Source organism: Drosophila melanogaster, chromosome 3R (assembly GCF_000001215.4).
Source record: "Drosophila melanogaster chromosome 3R".
NCBI classification, from domain to species: domain Eukaryota; kingdom Metazoa; phylum Arthropoda; class Insecta; order Diptera; family Drosophilidae; genus Drosophila; species Drosophila melanogaster.
In genome coordinates, this window is record NT_033777.3 from 15268645 (window position 1) to 15285918 (window position 17274).

Genomic DNA, 17274 nt, shown 5'->3' on the forward strand with positions numbered 1-17274 from the left:
TCGCACGAAAGCAGCTGCACACACTTCGCAACTGTTTAGTTTAAAAATAGTAAATGCAACGAACTTTTGTGTGTTTTACTGGCCCCCTTCTTGATGACACAGTCTGGCAGTTGATACAATGAGCTTGCCAACCGACGGTCTAAACATGGAGATCACCCCAAGCCCCACCCTGGCTGCCACGAGTCGCGGCGACTTGGAAAAAGTGCTGGCTATGCTGGTCCTCGGACTCGGGAGTCTTTTGTTCGGATTGCTGCCCGCCTTTATATCGGAACGGAATCGTCGCCGCTTCCCGCTGACCGCATCCCTGCTCCTGTGCTTCGGAGCGGGCATTCTGCTAGCCACCGCACTGGTGCACATTCTGCCCGAGGTAAGAGCTTGGACTGCGATCGTGTGTGTGGCTGCAATTTGATAACCTGCTGACTTACGCATGCAACAGGTGCGCGAACAAATGGACTCGAAATTCGCTGAGGTTGCCATGTGCGGCGGGTTCTTCATCATCTACTTTATCGACGAGTTCATACACTACTTCTTTGGCGAGGCCATTCAGCACACTCATGCCCACGATGCAGAGACTCCAGCAACCGAGCCACCAAGACGTCCCACTAATGACAATGGTTATGGCGCAGTGGACGAACGAGCGCCCCTTTTATCAGCGGAACCCAATACGTCACATGGGCATTCGCACCATCATAGCCAGTAGGTTTATTGCATTTCCCTTCCCGCAGCCAAAACTAATTGCTTTGTGCTTCGATTACGCAGCGATCATGACCACAATCACCCGGCCAGCGCATCTGGCTGTAATGATGCCAGTGTAGAGGACGCCAACGCCCGCATCTGCCACACCAGCCACACGGAACCCTGCGCCCAATCCATGACAGGCACTCTGGGTCTCTTTGTCGCCCTGTCACTGCACTCGGCCATCGAAGGACTCGCCATCGGCGTTCAGAACTCTTCCACAAAGGTCTGTGCCGCCTGCCTTGACATAGTTAGACTAGATCGGCTATAGTGCGCAATCTTAGGCAAATATTGAAGCAAAGAGATGCGAGGGCTTAGTCCAATTAGATAACCGGAATCTGCTTTGTCTCGTCGTAGGTTCTGTTTCTTCTAGGGGCCGTCGCCTGCCACAAGTTCGTGATGGGCTTTTGTCTGGGGCTCGAGTTCCGCTCGAATCCGCAGACGAGTTTTCGCGCCCAGTTCGTCGGCATTTCGGTGTTTGCCCTGGGCGCCGTCATTGGCATTGGCCTGGGCATGCTTATCGTGGACGTGCCCGCCGCTTGGTCCAGCAAAACTCTGCCTATCGTCCAAGCTCTGGCCGGAGGCACACTCTTCTACGTCACCGTCTGCGAGGTGATACCGCGCGAGAAGGCGCGCTGGCACTCGAACTCAACGCGACGCTGGGCGGGATTTGCACAGTTTGCAACTGTGCTCGCCGGCTTTGCGACCATGTGCATCATAAACTTTTATCTTTCTGGTGCGTAGCATTATGTGATTTGCATTTCCCTTTCGACATTGCTGACCTATTTTCTTCGCGCCTTTTCAGATGAGGATTAGACATCTTTTCGTTGAGAAATCGTTTCAGCGCTGTGAGAAAATGTGCCGCTTTTTAAACTTAGAACACTTAGGATAATATTATGGATTGGCAGCTGTTAATCTCTTGTGTAAGACTTGTTACTTGTGCATTTCCAACTAATCTTGTTTTAGGTACATTGTCGATCTGCCGTAGGATAAGTAAAAAGTTCAGTCTTCTCGTCTACATTTATATTTTCTCTTTCTCCAAAGTTTGTGTTATTTTTTATGCTTTTATTATATGTAATAAACCTTACAATTAAGTTGTTAATCAAAAAAAGGGCATCCTCTTTTCCTTTTGATTAATCTTACTTAGCCAACCATTAAACGCAATCATTTTATTACTTTCTGGGGACATCATGTCACTGTTTTAAACGAATTAAAACAACATCTATGTAACTACATCTCTATATGTATGTAAATAGGCATATGTGTATATATATATATAGTGTTTACCTAATCGTGAAATGTTGCTTGGTTGCTCTATTGGTGGTGTATGTGTGAAGAAACGGACACTCATAAATAGCTAAATGTTGGGTTGTTTGGTCTCTGATCTCTCATTTAAGGTCATTTGGGGAACTCCTCTTAGATTTACGATTTTCATGCTAGCAGGGCAACATACTTGGGATGGGAGGGGATTTACAATTACGTGAGATGAGTAGATTAGATCTTATACACTTAAACCAGTGCATATGCATATCTTATCATTCACCTTGATCTTCATTAACAATTTAATTTACAATAGAAACCGAAAATTCGCGCCGAGCTCAGGTGCGTTTATCTGCTGACCTGCGTTGAATCGCCAAACTTAGAACATAAATAAATCTAGTAATTATAGCTCCTCCTTCGCCGCCGCACTAACCCCATTCTCATCCTCGTCCTCATCGTCGTCACCCCATTCGCTAATGAGGCTCTTGACCTTGTCCACGCTGGCTGCTTCACCTGACGTTGCTTCATCACCTGCTTTTGCACTTTCTAGTGTCGGCTTTTCTGCAGTGGTTACATCCTGTGTCTGGTTTGGTTTGTCCTCGACGGCTTCCTTCTCGTCTGCCGTTCTAGTATCTTCATTATTTTCGGCTGCTTTTTCCGCTGCTGGTTCATCAATCTCCATTTGTTCGGTAGATACCTGCGTAGGTGGCACCAGGTCATCCTCGTCCGTTACTGACCTATCTAACGCCTCTGTCGTCGCATTCTCTTCAGATTGAACAATGTCCTTCTCCTGATCAGGTTTCTCGGCCTCGGCAATTAACTCATCTAGCAGCTCTTTGCGTATGTTATCGGCCTCTAGATGCACATCATCCTCGCCCTCAGAGGCAGTTACCGCCTCTCTTAATTCCGCCACGGAATCGGAATGCGGAATTGGTGAATCCTCTTTGATAAATTCCTCTTGATCGTTTTCAAGCTCAGCCTCTTTCTTGATCTGGACCTCGGCCTTCGAAGCCTTCTCGTCCGCCGCTTCTGAGTCCACATCCATTTTCTCGGGCTGACTATTTATATTGGGGACTGCGTCAACTGCATCGTCCGCACTGGTGACAGACTCCTCACTTGCCTTTTCTTCAGTTGCCTCTTCGGGTCCCTTGTGTAGAGACTGGAGAGCCAAGTCAATATCATCTTCTTCCTCGTGTACTGTTGGCTCAGGGTCCTTGTTGGCTAGTTCGGATGCAAGCTCTGCGGTAGCGGGCTTATCGTCGACATCGTCATCGTTCTCATCCTCCGTCCAGTCGCCGGTAAGCTCCTTTAGCTTTTCACTAATGTCATCTCGCGGCTTATCCGATTTTGGCTGTAAGTTGTATGACTCATGTTGTAGATGTACTTGCATAAAAGTGTTTAATAAACTCACCTCCTTGTTGCTCTGTTCTTCAGACTCGGCTATAAGGTTTTCGGCCCATTCCAGGTTGTCAATGGACTCTTTGCTTTCATCAGCAATGTTCTTTTTGGCGCTCTCCACAGAGTCGGCAGCACCCAGTTCGCTATAGATTTGACTGTCATCATATTCCTCTTCGGTGCCGGCCAGGGATTTTTCATCGGTCTCCTGCTTGACGTGCTCCGCTTCTGGCTCACTGAGCACCATTACCACACCGCCGGCAGTGGCGCCTGCTTGCTGCTGGTTAAGCTGTGAGAGAATCTCTTTGCGCTGCTCATCAGTAAGCTCCACCTCATTGCCATCGGCGCCCACGAATTTGACTTCCTGCTGCACCTGTTCAACATCTTCCTCTTGCAGTTGCTCCTGTTGAGCTTGCTGCACTGTGATGGCACTGGTGGCTGGTAGACTTATGTCCGAAAGGATTCGCACTTTGCCAGTCTGCTCTGGTTCCTGCTCTTCGTCTCCTTCGGCCTCTTCCTCCTCGTCTTGCGAGCCGAGGAATTCTTCGTCCGTTTCATCGATAATGCCATCCTCCAAAGCCTGCTCCTTGTGGTAGCTCTTCATGTGTCTGTACAGCTGCAGCTCTTGCTCGAACACCTTGTTGCAGTAGATGCACTGCTGCTTGTTGTCGTCCGTGTGCACCTCGTTTATGTGCGCCTCCAACTCACCCTTGGTCCGGTAAGACTGGTTGCATAGCGCGCACTCGGCAAACGTATACAGCAGCGACTTGGTCTGGTGCTCCATATACATGTGGAAATGCAGTTCCCGGTTGTTGACAGACCTCCACCCGCAATGCTCACAAAGCGCCGGATCAATTGTCTCCTTGTGCGTGTTGATCAGATGGCGTCGGAAGCCTCGGTACGACGGAATGCTAATGGGTCGTCCGTTTACGCCGCATCTCAGGCACAGCCAGGGCCCTGAAATATAGATATTCATTAGTAGTTGTTTTTGGGAACCTATTACCTACAAATGTTGTACTCACCAGTAGTATTCTCTGCTCCCTGAGCGATCAAGGCGTGCATTGTCTTACTATCAATGCGTCTCTTCTGGGCTGCGGCTGTATTTGCTGGTGGATTCGCCCCGGTTCCCTGGTTACCGGTTGTCTGCGAGGTTCCCGACTTTTGCTGAGAGCTAGCCGCCTTCTGTTGTGCTGTGATTAGTGGCGTACTCTTGTCGGCTTTGAAAGAAACGTGCAGTTTCTTGTGTGGCGATGTAGTTGCGGATGACTGGTTCGCCGGGGGTTTTACTGTCGCTGGAGCAGATTTTTCGGTCGGCGCTGCCGGGGTATTGGGCATAATCTTTAGCTTTATGTTTTTGTGGCCCTTTACAATGTGCGGATACTGGCGCAAGACTTCGGCAATGATCTTGGTGTGATTCAGCTTGGCGTTGGAGGAGTCCTTGACAATTATTGTTGGGGTCTGGCTGGGTGAGTCCTGTTTCAAGATAATGGTGGTGGATCCATGTTCTAGTTGGGTCTGTGTACCCTGTGGGGATTGCTGCTTAGATGTAGATGGCTGCGGTGGCATATCATCGTCATCATCGTCCCCGGCATGGACATCATCATAAAGCATTCCTCCATCGTACTCAGGATCGTTATCTCCGTACTCAGCGGCGATTTGCTTTCGCATCCGTTGTTGCTCAGCGAATTCCTTAACCTCTTCCAAACTGGGCTTCTTGGATGGCGGCGATAGCAGGCTTGTCTGTGCTGGTCTCTTGTTATTGTTATAACCCTTTCGCAGCTGCTCGAATGGTGACGTTGGCTCCTGCTTCACATTGCTACTATCTCCATACGGCGAACGATTTGAGCCACCTGATGTTCGGCTCATTGTGTTGCCAGTTGACCCGCGCTGTGTGTTGGCTCGTTGCGCGATGGGTGTGGCTACGTTTCGCGATTGCGGCGAAGGACCCAAGACGCGCTGTTGTGGAAGACCCGAACTGGGCTGTCCAACTGTGCGCCGGCGTATTCCCTTTGGACTAGGCGGCTAAAGAAAATAAAAGGTTACAAAATATTTTCACAAATGATGAATTGCCACCACTCACCCTTTGCTGGCGATTAACGTTCTCCATGGTGCGACGGTGCGCCTCTAGCAGCTTCAACAGCACCGTCATGTTCATTTCCTTGGCGGTGCGCAACAGCTTGCCGTACATTTTAAGCTCAAACTCCAGGGTGCCTGTGTACATGAAGTTGACAATGGGCACCACCACGTCCGCCTGGAACTCGTTGGGCATGATGAGGGCATCGTCGACGATCTCGCAGGTCTGCTCCAGTACATTGAAGTAGTCGGTGCAGGCGCTGAGCACCAGACGGTGTACCTTTAGCTGTGAATTGTCCCGAAACTGCAGCGTCAAATCGCAGTAATCCGTTTTATTAAAGAAGTTCTGCAGCTTCTGCAGGAAGAAGACTCCCCAGTTGTCCACTTTCACGGACTTGACTTCACCCATATTGCTGTGTGCTTGGCTAGTGGCCGTGCTCTCCGTTTCCGTATCCTTATCGTTAGCCTCCCCGTGGTTTCGCTTGCTCTGGCTTCAGGGCGCAACTGTACTCACGCAGGGGTAAGGAGTCGGAAAAAGCGTATTGGGATGGGACGCAGGTGAATGGGTAAAACAAGAAAGAATAACAATTAGTAAGTATGGTATATTCCGCTGTTAGTTTCAAATAGACGCCCGTTGATTTTGGGTTATTCGGTTTATTTTGCTCTGCCGCCACGGCGCGAAATGCAACTCGCAAATATCGATATACGCCTGTGTACGTGTGACAGTTTCGCGGGCGTATGTGTGCGATGTGCGCGTCGCCAGGCTTCTTGTATTATTTATCAGTAATTGTTCATTGTCCGCAATTCTGCAATGTTTTCTTGTAAGTCCAACTTTGGCATCTTTCGGTGGGTGGCATTTTTTGAGCCCTTTTGGCGCGCCTGTCCACTTCACACAACAATGGTTTTTTTGGGGCACGCACAAATCACTTTGACCTCAGCGGCTTGTTTACTGCGTGTCCTTTGATTGAATGTACTTTTTTCAGACAATCGCCGCACAATTGCACTTTTAATACATACATTTCTTTGAATTGCACACTACTTTTGCCGGACAAATTATAATTTTTTTCCAGAGTCAGGTCGCCATATTCTTTTCCATTCATCGTTGGCGTGACAGGGTTGCGCTCGGCAGCTATCGATAGCCATGCGATAACCTCAGTCTCATGCTTAACATTTTTAAGGTGACGTAAACGCAGATGAAGTTAATCGTTAAGTCTAAAAATATTTGAATATGATATACTTTAAGGTTATTGCAGTTTAAGCTAAATCTTACTAAACACAATACATATACTTAAAATACTTTAATAAATATTGTTTTGCAGTTGAAAACAAAATACATTTACTTAAACTATTGAAATTTTGAAAAGTGACATCGTAATGTGTCACATTTCTTGCGCCACCCTTCTTTGCAATCAAAATATATAAAACGGGTCGTCGGCTTGGCCACCACGAGACGTTAAAAACACTTTGATTCTTTTTTGCTTTGATAAAGTTTTAAACCAAAACATAATGAGTGGACGGAACCGCGGCAAAGGAAAGAAGGGTGGAGGAGGACCCTACCGCAATGTCAAAGCGAATCACAATTGTGCCCGCAGCTTTGCTCAGCAGGCCAACGAGCTGGCCAGCAGCAGTAGCAGCGAAAATGAAAGTTCCGACTCGGAATCCTCGGGAGATGGAGCCCAAAATGATCTCGGCCAGCCGCCGGAGTTTGCGGTGGCCATGTGGGACCTCAACCACTGCGATCCAAAGAAGTGTTCGGGCAGGAAACTGGCACGCCTAGGACTCATTTCAAATCTTCGACTGGGTCAGAAGTTTCCTGGCCTTGTCCTCTCGCCCGTTGGCCAGTTGTGTGTAAGTCCGCTGGATCGCGATGTGGTGGCCTCTTCGGGCGTGGCCGTGATCGACTGCTCGTGGGCCAAGCTGGACGAGACGCCCTTTGGAAGGATGCGCAGCCCACATCCGCGACTGCTGCCCTTCTTGGTGGCCGCCAATCCCATCAACTACGGAAAGCCCTGCAAGCTCAGCTGCGTGGAGGCCATAGCCGCCACTCTATACATCTGTGGATTCACGGAAGAGGCTCGCTGGTTTCTGGGCAAGTTCTCATGGGGTCATGCCTTTCTGGAGCTAAACGACAAGCTTCTCAATGCCTATGCAGCCTGCAAGAGCAGCGATGAGATTGTTAAGGTGCAGAATGAGTACCTGGAGAAGGAACAGCAGGAGCGGGATAAGCCTAGGGATCTTCGCGACTTCTATCCCACCAGCAGTAGTAGTAGTAGTAGCGAGACGGAGACCGAGGGCGATGATGAAGACACAAAAGCGAAACCGAAGAACTAATACAAGGTGCTGACATTTATTACCTTATGACAAAACATTTTACTTGTGTTTTAATTTACAATTTGGGAGCAAATTGAGAGCAACCACCGAATTATTGCAAACTGTTTTGATGAAATATTTACTTCAAGTCAAGAAAAGATTATTGCTTACTGTGCATTTCGCACGTACTCGGGATCAACGTTGATAAAGTTGCTCATGCTGAAAAATATTGAGCTGTTCTTTACGAGGAATTTAAGGAAATCCTGCACGTGCGTGAGTAGGTTCTGCATGGACTGCTGATCCAACGCAGAGTAGCTGAGCATTGAGCCAAGGCGGACAAACAGACGCAGCAGGTGAAAAGATCCGTAAAGCTCGGACAACGGTGTGTCCGGATGCTTCTGCATCACATCCGCGTACTGGGTGCGTTCGAATTTGTACAGCAACTGGGAGCCCAGCATTACATTGAAGTACTCTACAATTCCGTCGAGTACATCGTTTATGGCAACCTCCTTGCTGGCACTGGTCGATTTCACGGACTTCTTGTGCGCCAAATACTGCTCAGAGATCTGCTGCACGGTAACCTTGGCGGGCAGCTCCAGCAGTTTGTGCTCCCGCACCACCGCATACCAGTCGTCGGTCAGATAGTGCTTTAACTCGTCGGGTATCTTAATCTTGACCTCCACCTTAGCTGCGTAGGCCTCCTCGCTTTCCACACACGGTGCCGGCTCCGTGGTGGGTGTGGATGGAGTGGTAGTGGGCGGCAACGGCTTTTCTGCTACATCGCTTCCCGTAAGAGAAGGCCGTTGTTCGCTCATTCTTTTCTTTTTCGGCGCCACCGGCCCCTCTTCCTCAGTGGTCTCAGCTGCGGCGGGGTCTTCCTTTTTATCACTCGGCGTGCCAGGTCTTGCTGTGGATGGCGTCGATTGTGTGGACTTTCGGTGGGCCCGGCTGGTTGTAGAGTTGGCGGTGCTGTTAGTAGTCGTGGTGCCAGTGCTCCCGGCTTCCGATTTGCTTCCCGGTCCGGCGCTAGTTGTTGGTGTGCTGCTAGCGGTCGATTGCGAGGTGTTGCTATCCTTAGACGGCGTCGAGGCACGAGATTCGTTCCGCATCTGTTCCATTTTCTTGGCCTTGGCGCTGCCTGGTATGTAAACACCTTAATTTACAACTCCAGGAATTGCGTTTGTTACTGAACTCACCTTTCTTATTATCCTTCTTGGAGCGCTCGCCGCACTGGCGAGCCAGTTCCTGACGTCGCTTGACGTTGTCATCGTTGTACTTGAGGACTCGGTTCTCGGGCACCCACTCGTCCCAGCTGAAAATGAAATGGCTTTCATGCAGATCGGTGTTCATACTAGTAGCTTTGCTCACTTTTTACTCCAGCCCGCGTAGTGGATGTAGTACTCAACCGGCGTCGCATCGGGTTTTGTTTTCAGAACCTTGGCCTCGTAGATGAGCGGTCCGTGGAAGCACAGAACCCGTTCCCCTGCAAATGGCGCCAATGTGTTTAATTTGATTTATAGTTGGGCTTAAGTTATTGCCCTACCATCCACGAACAGAGTGTTTGCATCGGTCCCCGTGCTATAGTTTTCCACTTTAGCGGGTTTTACTTCTCCCATTTTATTTTCAATAATAGATAATTAACAAATCCTAGAGTGACCGTGCGTGACGCATAGGGCTATCGGATGGGACAGTACCGATGCACTTATCGATTATTTACAGGGTATTGTCTTGGTAGATATTAACAATATTGATTTATTTATGACTATGTACATCAAACAGTCTGTTTTTATGGGTTGTTTTCTTAATGATTTTGAAGGCATCAAGTCTAGTGCTTCGCTGTCGTCGGCTGATCTTCCTGCTCCTCCCAGGGACGTGGACCGCGTTTGTTCTCCCAGTTCTCTATGTCCACGGACTTGACTTTGTCGTACTCCGACTCCAACGTCACATCCTTGCGGTTTTTCATGCTTACGCCGTACTTTTTCATCTCCTCCGGCGTTACCGGCTGCTTCTTGGCGTACTGATACCTGTAAAGGGAGGAGACTCATGAGTTAGCTAAGGATTTCCCGGAGATTCTTGAATGCTAGCCTGAGGTTGGAGAACTGCTGCAGTCCAAAGGAGCCAGCCACCATCATGATGAGGAAGGGTATGCCATATTTGAACGATTTTCGTGTGCTGTAATAGTTTAATTTATCCACGAGAGACATTGTTGTTATTTTGTGTTATGACATTTTGGCACATGCGGTTACACTGCAAGTTGAGAACGAAGTGTGACCAGTTATATGATAATAAAAAAATTGGCGCAAAATTTGAACACCGATTTCTTATCATATGCAATGTAGTTATATTTTATTAAAATAACTTGGCGATAGTTTTAAAAATAATTGAATTTAAGCTAAACTATTAACAAGAATATTTAAAACATAACATTTTGTAATCGAAAAAAGTTATTTTCAATTTGGCACACAGCACTTTATTTTAGCCACACACACTAGGCGCCTATGTCAATCAATTTGTGCAGCTGGTGTCGTCTTTGAAAATAGTTGTCCTTGAATCCAAATCGAAAGATTTGTTGTCCCTGCCAAGTGCGAGCAAGTTCTGAATAATTGCAAAACATTGTTTTCCGGCGCACGCCTAATGCCCACCATTTGCATGGGGTTCGACGATAAGTTCAAGGTCCCCGCCGTCTCTTTGGTTTTCAAATAATTGACACTGACAATGTTGAAGAGCGCCAAAACGCTGTTCACATGCACACGACATTCGATCCGGATCACCTTGGCCAATTGCAGGCTTTGGCAAGGCAAGTAGCTCGCGGCGAAGATTTCCTTTTGCTGCCCACAGCTCCAACCAGTTCGCGATCGCTGCGGCTTCATTCACAAGGAGCCGGCGCCAATTGAGTCATCAGAGGCACCCCCCCCCCCCCTCCCGAGAGACTGGGATAGTCCCACACCCCTTTCCCAATAGATTATATTTCAGTTTGCAATGCACCCTACGCACAGTCTTTTAGTTGAGTGATTTGCCCAATGGGAAATAATATCATTACAATTAAAAGACCAAGGTTTTCATTTAGTATTGAACCTGATGAGCCTACAATGAGCTACATACCTAAGAAGTAAAACTTCTCCAACAACCCGTCACAAATAACTAAAATATATTTTTTATATAAAGCCAATTTCTGCCCGTGTAAACCAAACCCAGTCGTCTATGCCCCTCAGCCCGGATTAAACTTTTCCATACTATTTTCGCCAAATATGGTCGCGATTTTTCTAACAAGATTGCGCACTTGTCTGAGCCAAGCTGAGTGCTACACACTCATGAACTTATTTAATTCGCGTATATTTTGGAATTATGAAAACTTTGGTTTTCCATAACTAACACATGTCAACGGGTCGGATTCGATGGCCATGATTTCGTTTTCGTATTTAGCAAGTTGCTCAGACTGTTTTGCTATTTTACAATGTTTTTCGACGTTTTCTCAAGGGTCTTTTCCATGTCTATGTCTTCTTTGTTTTTTTTTTTCTTTGTCTTTATAAATATATTGATCTAGTTTTCTTGCTTCGAAAACTTTTTGTTTTTAATGAATACAATTACGTCATTTTGTGGGTGTTGTTTGAGTTAATTTTAAAATTTTCATCAACCTCGGACTGGCAAATGTTCTCCAAGATAAGAGAACAACAAAAAATGGAATAAGTAAATACATATATGTATATATGTTGGGGCTATCAAATTGGCTTATATTTATAGGTTTATATTTAAAGACTTTAGTTGCATTCGAACATATAAGATCTCCAACAATTTTGTTGGCGATAAGATTAAAAGGGCGTGATCAACGAGTAAGCAAGCAATCTAGAAGGGCAAATATGCATATCACCAGATCGGAAACTCAACGATTATGGGGAAACTGAATTTCAACCGTTTTCACGTTTGCAATTTAAAAAAGCATGAATCATGGATGCATTTTCTTGCGAGACAGTTACAAAAAAACGTATACTTTCATATGTGACATTTATGATTGCCAGCAAAATGTTTTCCGTTCGCAGACATGACGTTGAAAAATCTATAGAAAGAGCTTTAATATATAGAGCAGAAAATAATAATCTGTAGACCTATGGGGGAAATACGTACGTATAACTACGTGAAACAAGATTTTTTGGCATATCAATAACTGAAAATTAAAAATAGAAGTTGAGAACATCAAAAAGCAAAACAAAACGATCCCCAAACCAATACACTCTCATCGGGAAAAGAGACACGATTGCCTAAGTATTGGATATATTTTGCAATGGGCAAAAACACTGGGTGAAAAGAGCTTTTCAAAATACGGGGAAATATTCAAAAATAGGCTGAAAGAAAGGCATTCGATTCGAAATGAGTGAGCATTACCCATACATGTGCAGCGAACAGGTGAAAGCACCAAGGAAAGGATCGGAAAAGAGAGGCAGAGAGAAAGCGGAGAGAGAGCGCAGGCGCCGGGCTTGAATGTGTGTGTATAAATTGTAACTGTATTTGAAATTCTGATCTTATGCTTTCCGTTACACTGGCAGAAATCGGATAGGAACATAAATTAAATATATTACGGGCTGAGGGGTAAAGAAATGTTGTACAGCTTTCTTAACTGGCATAGCCCATTTCACTTTGGAGTATTTTCTGAATGAAAAAAACATTTAATATAATTTATAAATGAATTTCAAAATTCAAATTTGTAATAACAAAAGTAGCATGAGTAAATGATGATAAATGATAAGTGCGACATAAATTTATAAATACATTAAATCAAAAGTGCATATTAAATGTCCTGATATTAGAAAGCATGCATGATTACATTAAATATGAGTATATAAATAAGAACAAATGCACCCCTTTGTTGATTTCGCGCAGTGTATAAGCTATTGTACCCCGGCCGAGCAATTTACCGATGCTCTTGGGGTAAATTGAGAGCCAAGTGCAGTTCCAAAGTAGGCGCAGACAGCAACAACATATGCTCGCTTTTGGCCGAAAAGTGCGCACTCTCGCACACAGATACTCACGCACACAGGCGCACTAGCGCGGCGGCTCACACGCACACACACCAGCGCAAGCCGCTCGAAATCGACCAAGCGGCGAGCATCGAACGTCAACATATTGAATAAATATTTTCAGTTGAACATCACAATCCGTTCAAGTCGCGGATAACTCCGAATAAAAGTTTTGTAAGTAAAAAGGAATACGTTATCGTTGATCAGTAAAAAATTATACAAAAAAAAATACAAAGATATCGCTGAATATTTCCACAAAAATACTTGTCGAGTGCTTCAAAAATAATTTTAACTGTGCTAGAATTCGATTCTTATTTAAAAAAAAGGATCGAACCAAAAAGTATAATTACATAACCACAACGTTGCTGCAATATCTAACTTAAAATCCACCAAAGTGCTGTGCAATTCTCAACCCTAATCATCCGCAAGTATTGAAAAAAATTGAAAATTTTCCCAGTTAGAATCGAAATAAACCCAAATAGAGGTTAAGCACCTTTGCAGATCGCGAAAAAAAAACTAAGAATAACGATTCTGGGGACCTTGTCAAGTTTGTCTGCTAACCGCAAGTTGCTATATAGGGTTTCAGCTAAACGTATTTCATGAGATATATAAACATGGTCAGTGGGAACTTCGAACGATCTTAGATTTTAGCGGCAGAAGTAAAGAATTAAGGCAAAAGGAGGATTATCGAGCTCTCTTTCCTCCTTTCAGAAACTAAAATTGTCATGTTGTATATGAGAAAGTAAGGGAATCATTCTTAAGATAAAGATCAATGAGATAGACTTCAAGATAGCTATCCTTGCTATGGAATGGTTTCCTGAATTATAATTTTCTTTAATCCAAAATGTTTAGGAATTCATTGAGCCTATTTTCCAAGTAACTGGGCAACACGCGCATTTACTTTGCAGTTTTGTATCTTTGAAATCTGATCCACGACCGCTGGCCCTAGCTGCCAAATGAATCTGAAGCGAACGTAGGCGAAATGCGCCAAGAATTTCCCAGAAAGCTCCCTTCCTCTCAGCTTAGTATTAAGTAATATCCGTGGAGAGGCTAGATATTCAACAGATGCCTCGGCTGTCCTATTTTTAGATACAATCCGTGTGTGCTACAGATACTAAACAGTGAAATAGAGAGCAGGAAAGCTGCTAGAGTATCGCCCAAGGCATTTGGCTAAAGAATCTATATGCATTAGACCCATTTGAACCAACGTGTGTATATATCGTACTCTAAGAATAGAAAATTCTGTATTCTGTATGATTAAATTCCGAATTTTCCATGCGATAATTTGTAAATTTTGTGTGGAAAGGTAGATCTTATAAGGTCGGATACAGATGGAAAATATCTGTAACTTGTAAACTAGGCAGAAAAGTAGGAATTGCGAGGTGCCAGTTCATAAGGATGGCTTGTTAGTTGGCCATAGTTAGTTAGATATAAAAAATGAGTTATACATATACGCATTTTGTTTCCTGAAATATTAACTTTGTTCCTAATGATAACGTCATTTCTTGATAAGGATGATCTTAATACTCATAAACCTCTTTGGTGTAGGCCCATTTTTCGATTATATATATGTCATTGCCGAAAGTTATAAGATGTCATGGGAATTTTGTGCTGAATCAACGCAAACATAACTCAATGTGTCACCTTAATCGACTTATGGCCCATACACATGCAGATTTATATATATATATATATGTATATCTGTGTGTTTTTTAAGCGAACAAAAAATTTGCCTCGATTGCGTTTTCATTAAAATTCAACGTTTTTTTTTTTTGGCTTTGGCTTTATTCGATTGGCGCTTTTTTCTCCAATGCCACTTCTCTTCGGCGGATCAGGCACAGGAATGTAAACAGAGTTTTTAAAAATAAATGCATGTTTAAGGCAGAACCACACAACAAATGACAGCGATGAGCCGTAATAAAGAATTAAAATTTCACGCGGCGAAATTCGAGTCAATTAGCCGCCGGCTGCACTCGGTTCGAGCCATGACAAATGTTGGTCAAGTGGGTTTCGTGTTGGCCAGGAAAGGCAAAGGGGGTGTCAATGGGCACCAAGGAGGGGCCAAAAAACCCACCAGCTGCGTTCACATTGAGTCAGAAGTCTGGAGCTGCTCGAGAAAAGGGGCAATAGCCCAGTGCAGCTGAGTGATTCATCTTGGGTTTTTAATTCGAGGATGGTAGCTACAGCATCTGCACTTTACTGATAAGAATGCAATTCCAAGATAAAGCGCACATTTGTAAATATAAATTGATTTGAGTAAACATATATGGCACCTAAGAGTATGCAATGATATATGTTAGTTAAAAAAATATATTAAATGAGCTTACTATCATTTCAAATCCTCATTCTACTTTCGAAGATTTAGAAGACTTTATCTATGCAGCAATTTCTTGGCCCAGATTGGAATCTACTGACACAATTTTGGCTGGTGACAGAACTCTCTATTCGAGAATGTACCCAGTTCGTCCAGCTTCGTTTGGCTCCACACCACGCGATCCGATGTGATCTGCATAAATAAACACCCTGCTTTCGGTGTTTCGAAGTATATCCCAGAAAATAAGGTTCAATTTTAGGTATTCTCGTTTAAATGATTTACTGTGACGAGATGAGAAAACACTCTCAAAGTTCAGAACATCAGCGAAAGAATCGGACAATAAAAGTCGTGAAGAGACGCCGTCGAAATATTAAATTCTCAATTTATCAGTTGGCTAAGCTCGAACAATGCGACTGACTGGCATCGAAAAGGGGGCCTTGGTTGTTTCGGTTTTGGCCAGGCCGAATAATTTATTGACTCTGCCACCTTTCGTCCAAAAATGGCTATCCATTATTGCAAAAAACTCGCTGTGTAGCTTGAAATGGAAGAAAGATCTGCCAGTTATTTTGATAACATGCAGATAAGATGGGAGCTTTAAAGTTATGAATTTAAATACATATATGTGCAGAAATCAGATTGCAGGATCCTCATGTAAATACACAAGTTATAAAATTGCTAAATTAATCATAAAATGCAAATGCATTTTCCATATAGTTTCACTTTCGCACAAGCCATGTTTGGACTTGAATACTACTCCCCTTGCACTTGCTGATTATCGCATAAATCTGCTAATTGCTTTATTGGCTTGCACTTAACCATGGTTTTAGCCGCAATCTCATCTCCATCTCCATCTTCGTTTCCAATTGCAGTTTCTTTCGAGTGCAGAGTAGCAAAACAAAACAGACATGGATGCCATCAAGAAGAAGATGCAAGCGATGAAAGTCGACAAGGACGGAGCTCTGGAGCGCGCTCTCGTCTGCGAGCAGGAGGCACGCGATGCTAACACCCGCGCCGAGAAGGTGAGTCAACCACCCACTTCCCTAAACCCCAGTGCACTGAACAAAACAAAAGTTTACTTTCAACATTAATTTACTTGCCAAAATTACCAACACCATATGATAAACTAATGAATCAAAAGCACCTCATTCTCTAAATGAAAAAGTTATACAAATAATTTCAAACATAAAACAATAAAACAAAACAAGTCTTGGCTTATACCAAATGAATTTTAAAATGTTTTTTTATTACATTATTTAACCACAAAATAGTAGTTTTCAATAGACAAGAATTTGTTTTCGGTGCAAGCATGCAATGATACAATGGATGGCTATCATGCACAACGAATTGAAAAGCATTTAATCTAACAAAGAGCATAATTGCCGGCTTTCACACAACACCATAAATCTTGTTAGCACATGCAATTTTTGTGTATTATTATGATTTGGTTTTCAAATAACATTGGATTTCATTCGCTTGAATCCGTAGGCCGAGGAGGAGGCTCGCCAGCTGCAGAAGAAGATCCAGACCGTTGAGAACGAGCTGGATCAGACCCAGGAAGCCCTGACCCTGGTCACCGGCAAGCTGGAGGAGAAGAACAAGGCTCTGCAGAACGTGAGTTTATCTTCCAGAAATATTTAATATTTTAAAGTATGTCCTAAGCTATGTTTAAGTCTAGCTCCCAATATTTTCCCTTGGTTTTAAAACATTTTTAGTAATCAAATAAAAGTAGGACTTTTAGAAACTTAATTAAGTAATTTCATATCTTTTAGTTCCTTATATTATATTTATTTATTTTTCATTACTTTGCCATTTTATATTTGAGTTTTAAGCATGTTTTTCCATTTCTTTTGTATCTCAAGCAAAATGAACACCCATACATATATGTGAATATATATGGAAATCACTTCACTTTCATGTTATTTTATTCTGGCAGCTCAAATTTAAGTTTGACAAATATTGAAATGGATATAGAAAATGCCACTGAGCGCCCCCAAAACTACTAATTAGTTAAGTCACTTAAGAAAATGTTTGAAACACAAGGAAAACATTCCATTAATCATTTGAAAATGTAGTCCGACATTTGTCAGATTTCGAATGTCCAGAATTTTAAGCCATTTCCCCTGAAACTTACCATAAGCCATTTTAGTTCCTAAGCAAAATACGTATATTTTGAAT

General features: G+C 43.9%; 6 protein-coding genes and 1 non-coding gene across 21 annotated transcripts in view; 3 read left to right on the forward strand and 4 right to left on the reverse strand.

Annotated features, from left to right (window-relative positions):
- Nucleotides 1-17: 17 nt before the first annotated feature.
- Nucleotides 18-1888, forward strand: Zip88E (Zinc/iron regulated transporter-related protein 88E). The gene is made up of 5 exons (NM_142183.3): nt 18-367; nt 437-696; nt 760-961; nt 1093-1471; nt 1541-1888. Exons 1-5 carry the CDS (start codon nt 119-121, stop codon nt 1549-1551), a joined length of 1101 nt encoding a protein of 366 aa, NP_650440.2. The 5' UTR covers nt 18-118; the 3' UTR covers nt 1552-1888.
- Cp190 (Centrosomal protein 190kD) lies at nt 1788-6597 on the reverse strand. 2 transcript variants are annotated; one of them, NM_079635.3, is made up of 5 exons: nt 6481-6597; nt 5471-5967; nt 4413-5412; nt 3407-4347; nt 1788-3346 (listed from the first exon to the last, which is right to left on the reverse strand). In NM_079635.3, the coding sequence occupies exons 2-5, from the start codon at nt 5870-5872 to the stop codon at nt 2399-2401; spliced, it is 3291 nt and encodes a 1096-aa protein (NP_524359.2). In that variant the 5' UTR covers nt 5873-5967; nt 6481-6597; the 3' UTR covers nt 1788-2398. The 2 variants fall into 2 exon arrangements, with proteins under 2 accessions (NP_524359.2, NP_731998.1); NM_169632.2 differs by lacking the exon at nt 6481-6597 and having other exon boundaries at nt 5471-6146.
- A 280-nt stretch (nt 6598-6877) lies between these two features.
- Nucleotides 6878-7830, forward strand: CG4338 (uncharacterized protein). The gene has a single exon (NM_142184.2). The coding sequence runs from the start codon at nt 6970-6972 to the stop codon at nt 7792-7794; it is 825 nt and encodes a 274-aa protein (NP_650441.1). The 5' UTR covers nt 6878-6969; the 3' UTR covers nt 7795-7830.
- asRNA:CR46081 (antisense RNA:CR46081) lies at nt 6957-7573 on the reverse strand. The gene has a single exon (NR_133401.1).
- Nucleotides 7796-9465, reverse strand: MRG15 (MORF-related gene 15). 2 transcript variants are annotated; one of them, NM_142185.2, is made up of 4 exons: nt 9317-9465; nt 9142-9256; nt 8970-9085; nt 7796-8911 (listed from the first exon to the last, which is right to left on the reverse strand). In NM_142185.2, exons 1-4 carry the CDS (start codon nt 9387-9389, stop codon nt 7941-7943), a joined length of 1275 nt encoding a protein of 424 aa, NP_650442.1. In that variant the 5' UTR covers nt 9390-9465; the 3' UTR covers nt 7796-7940. The 2 variants fall into 2 exon arrangements, with proteins under 2 accessions (NP_650442.1, NP_001262588.1); NM_001275659.1 differs by having other exon boundaries at nt 7796-8926.
- l(3)neo43 (lethal (3) neo43) lies at nt 9337-10024 on the reverse strand. Of its 2 annotated transcripts, none has more exons than NM_001275660.2 (2): nt 9859-10024; nt 9337-9797 (listed from the first exon to the last, which is right to left on the reverse strand). In NM_001275660.2, exons 1-2 carry the CDS (start codon nt 9975-9977, stop codon nt 9599-9601), a joined length of 318 nt encoding a protein of 105 aa, NP_001262589.2. In that variant the 5' UTR covers nt 9978-10024; the 3' UTR covers nt 9337-9598. The 2 variants fall into 2 exon arrangements, with proteins under 2 accessions (NP_001262589.2, NP_650443.3); NM_142186.3 differs by having other exon boundaries at nt 9504-9797.
- Tm1 (Tropomyosin 1) overlaps nt 9576-17274 on the forward strand; it is a gene marked incomplete at its 3' end in the record, with an annotated part of 30560 nt that continues 22861 nt past the window's right edge. For 5 of the 12 annotated variants that reach the window (NM_169638.4, NM_001275662.1, NM_001170148.2 and 2 more), the window contains exons 1-3: nt 12906-12959; nt 15969-16118; nt 16585-16710. In NM_169638.4, coding sequence (NP_732006.2) covers nt 16005-16118; nt 16585-16710 — 240 coding nt within the window. In that variant the 5' untranslated portion in view covers nt 12906-12959; nt 15969-16004. Of the gene's footprint in view, nt 9917-12726; nt 13214-15968; nt 16119-16584; nt 16711-17274 lie in introns of those variants that run through there. The other 7 variants (NM_206495.2, NM_169637.4, NM_001260190.1 and 4 more) reach the window with 5 other exon arrangements.

Coding starts and splice junctions, on each gene's coding strand:
- Zip88E (NM_142183.3), top strand. CDS start 119: ATGAGCTTGCCAACCGACGGTCTAAACATGGAGATCACCCCAAGCCCC. Junction 697..759: donor CATTCGCACCATCATAGCCA/GTAGGTTTATTG, acceptor TCGATTACGCAG/CGATCATGACCACAATCACC. Junction 962..1,092: donor TTCAGAACTCTTCCACAAAG/GTCTGTGCCGCC, acceptor GTCTCGTCGTAG/GTTCTGTTTCTTCTAGGGGC.
- Cp190 (NM_079635.3), bottom strand. CDS start 5,872: ATGGGTGAAGTCAAGTCCGTGAAAGTGGACAACTGGGGAGTCTTCTTC. Junction 5,413..5,470: donor ACGTTAATCGCCAGCAAAGG/GTGAGTGGTGGC, acceptor TATTTTCTTTAG/CCGCCTAGTCCAAAGGGAAT. Junction 3,347..3,406: donor AAGAACAGAGCAACAAGGAG/GTGAGTTTATTA, acceptor TACAACTTACAG/CCAAAATCGGATAAGCCGCG.
- CG4338 (NM_142184.2), top strand. CDS start 6,970: ATGAGTGGACGGAACCGCGGCAAAGGAAAGAAGGGTGGAGGAGGACCC.
- MRG15 (NM_001275659.1), bottom strand. CDS start 9,389: ATGGGAGAAGTAAAACCCGCTAAAGTGGAAAACTATAGCACGGGGACC. Junction 9,086..9,141: donor TACGCGGGCTGGAGTAAAAA/GTGAGCAAAGCT, acceptor TTTCATTTTCAG/CTGGGACGAGTGGGTGCCCG. Junction 8,927..8,969: donor CAAGAAGGATAATAAGAAAG/GTGAGTTCAGTA, acceptor TTGTAAATTAAG/GTGTTTACATACCAGGCAGC.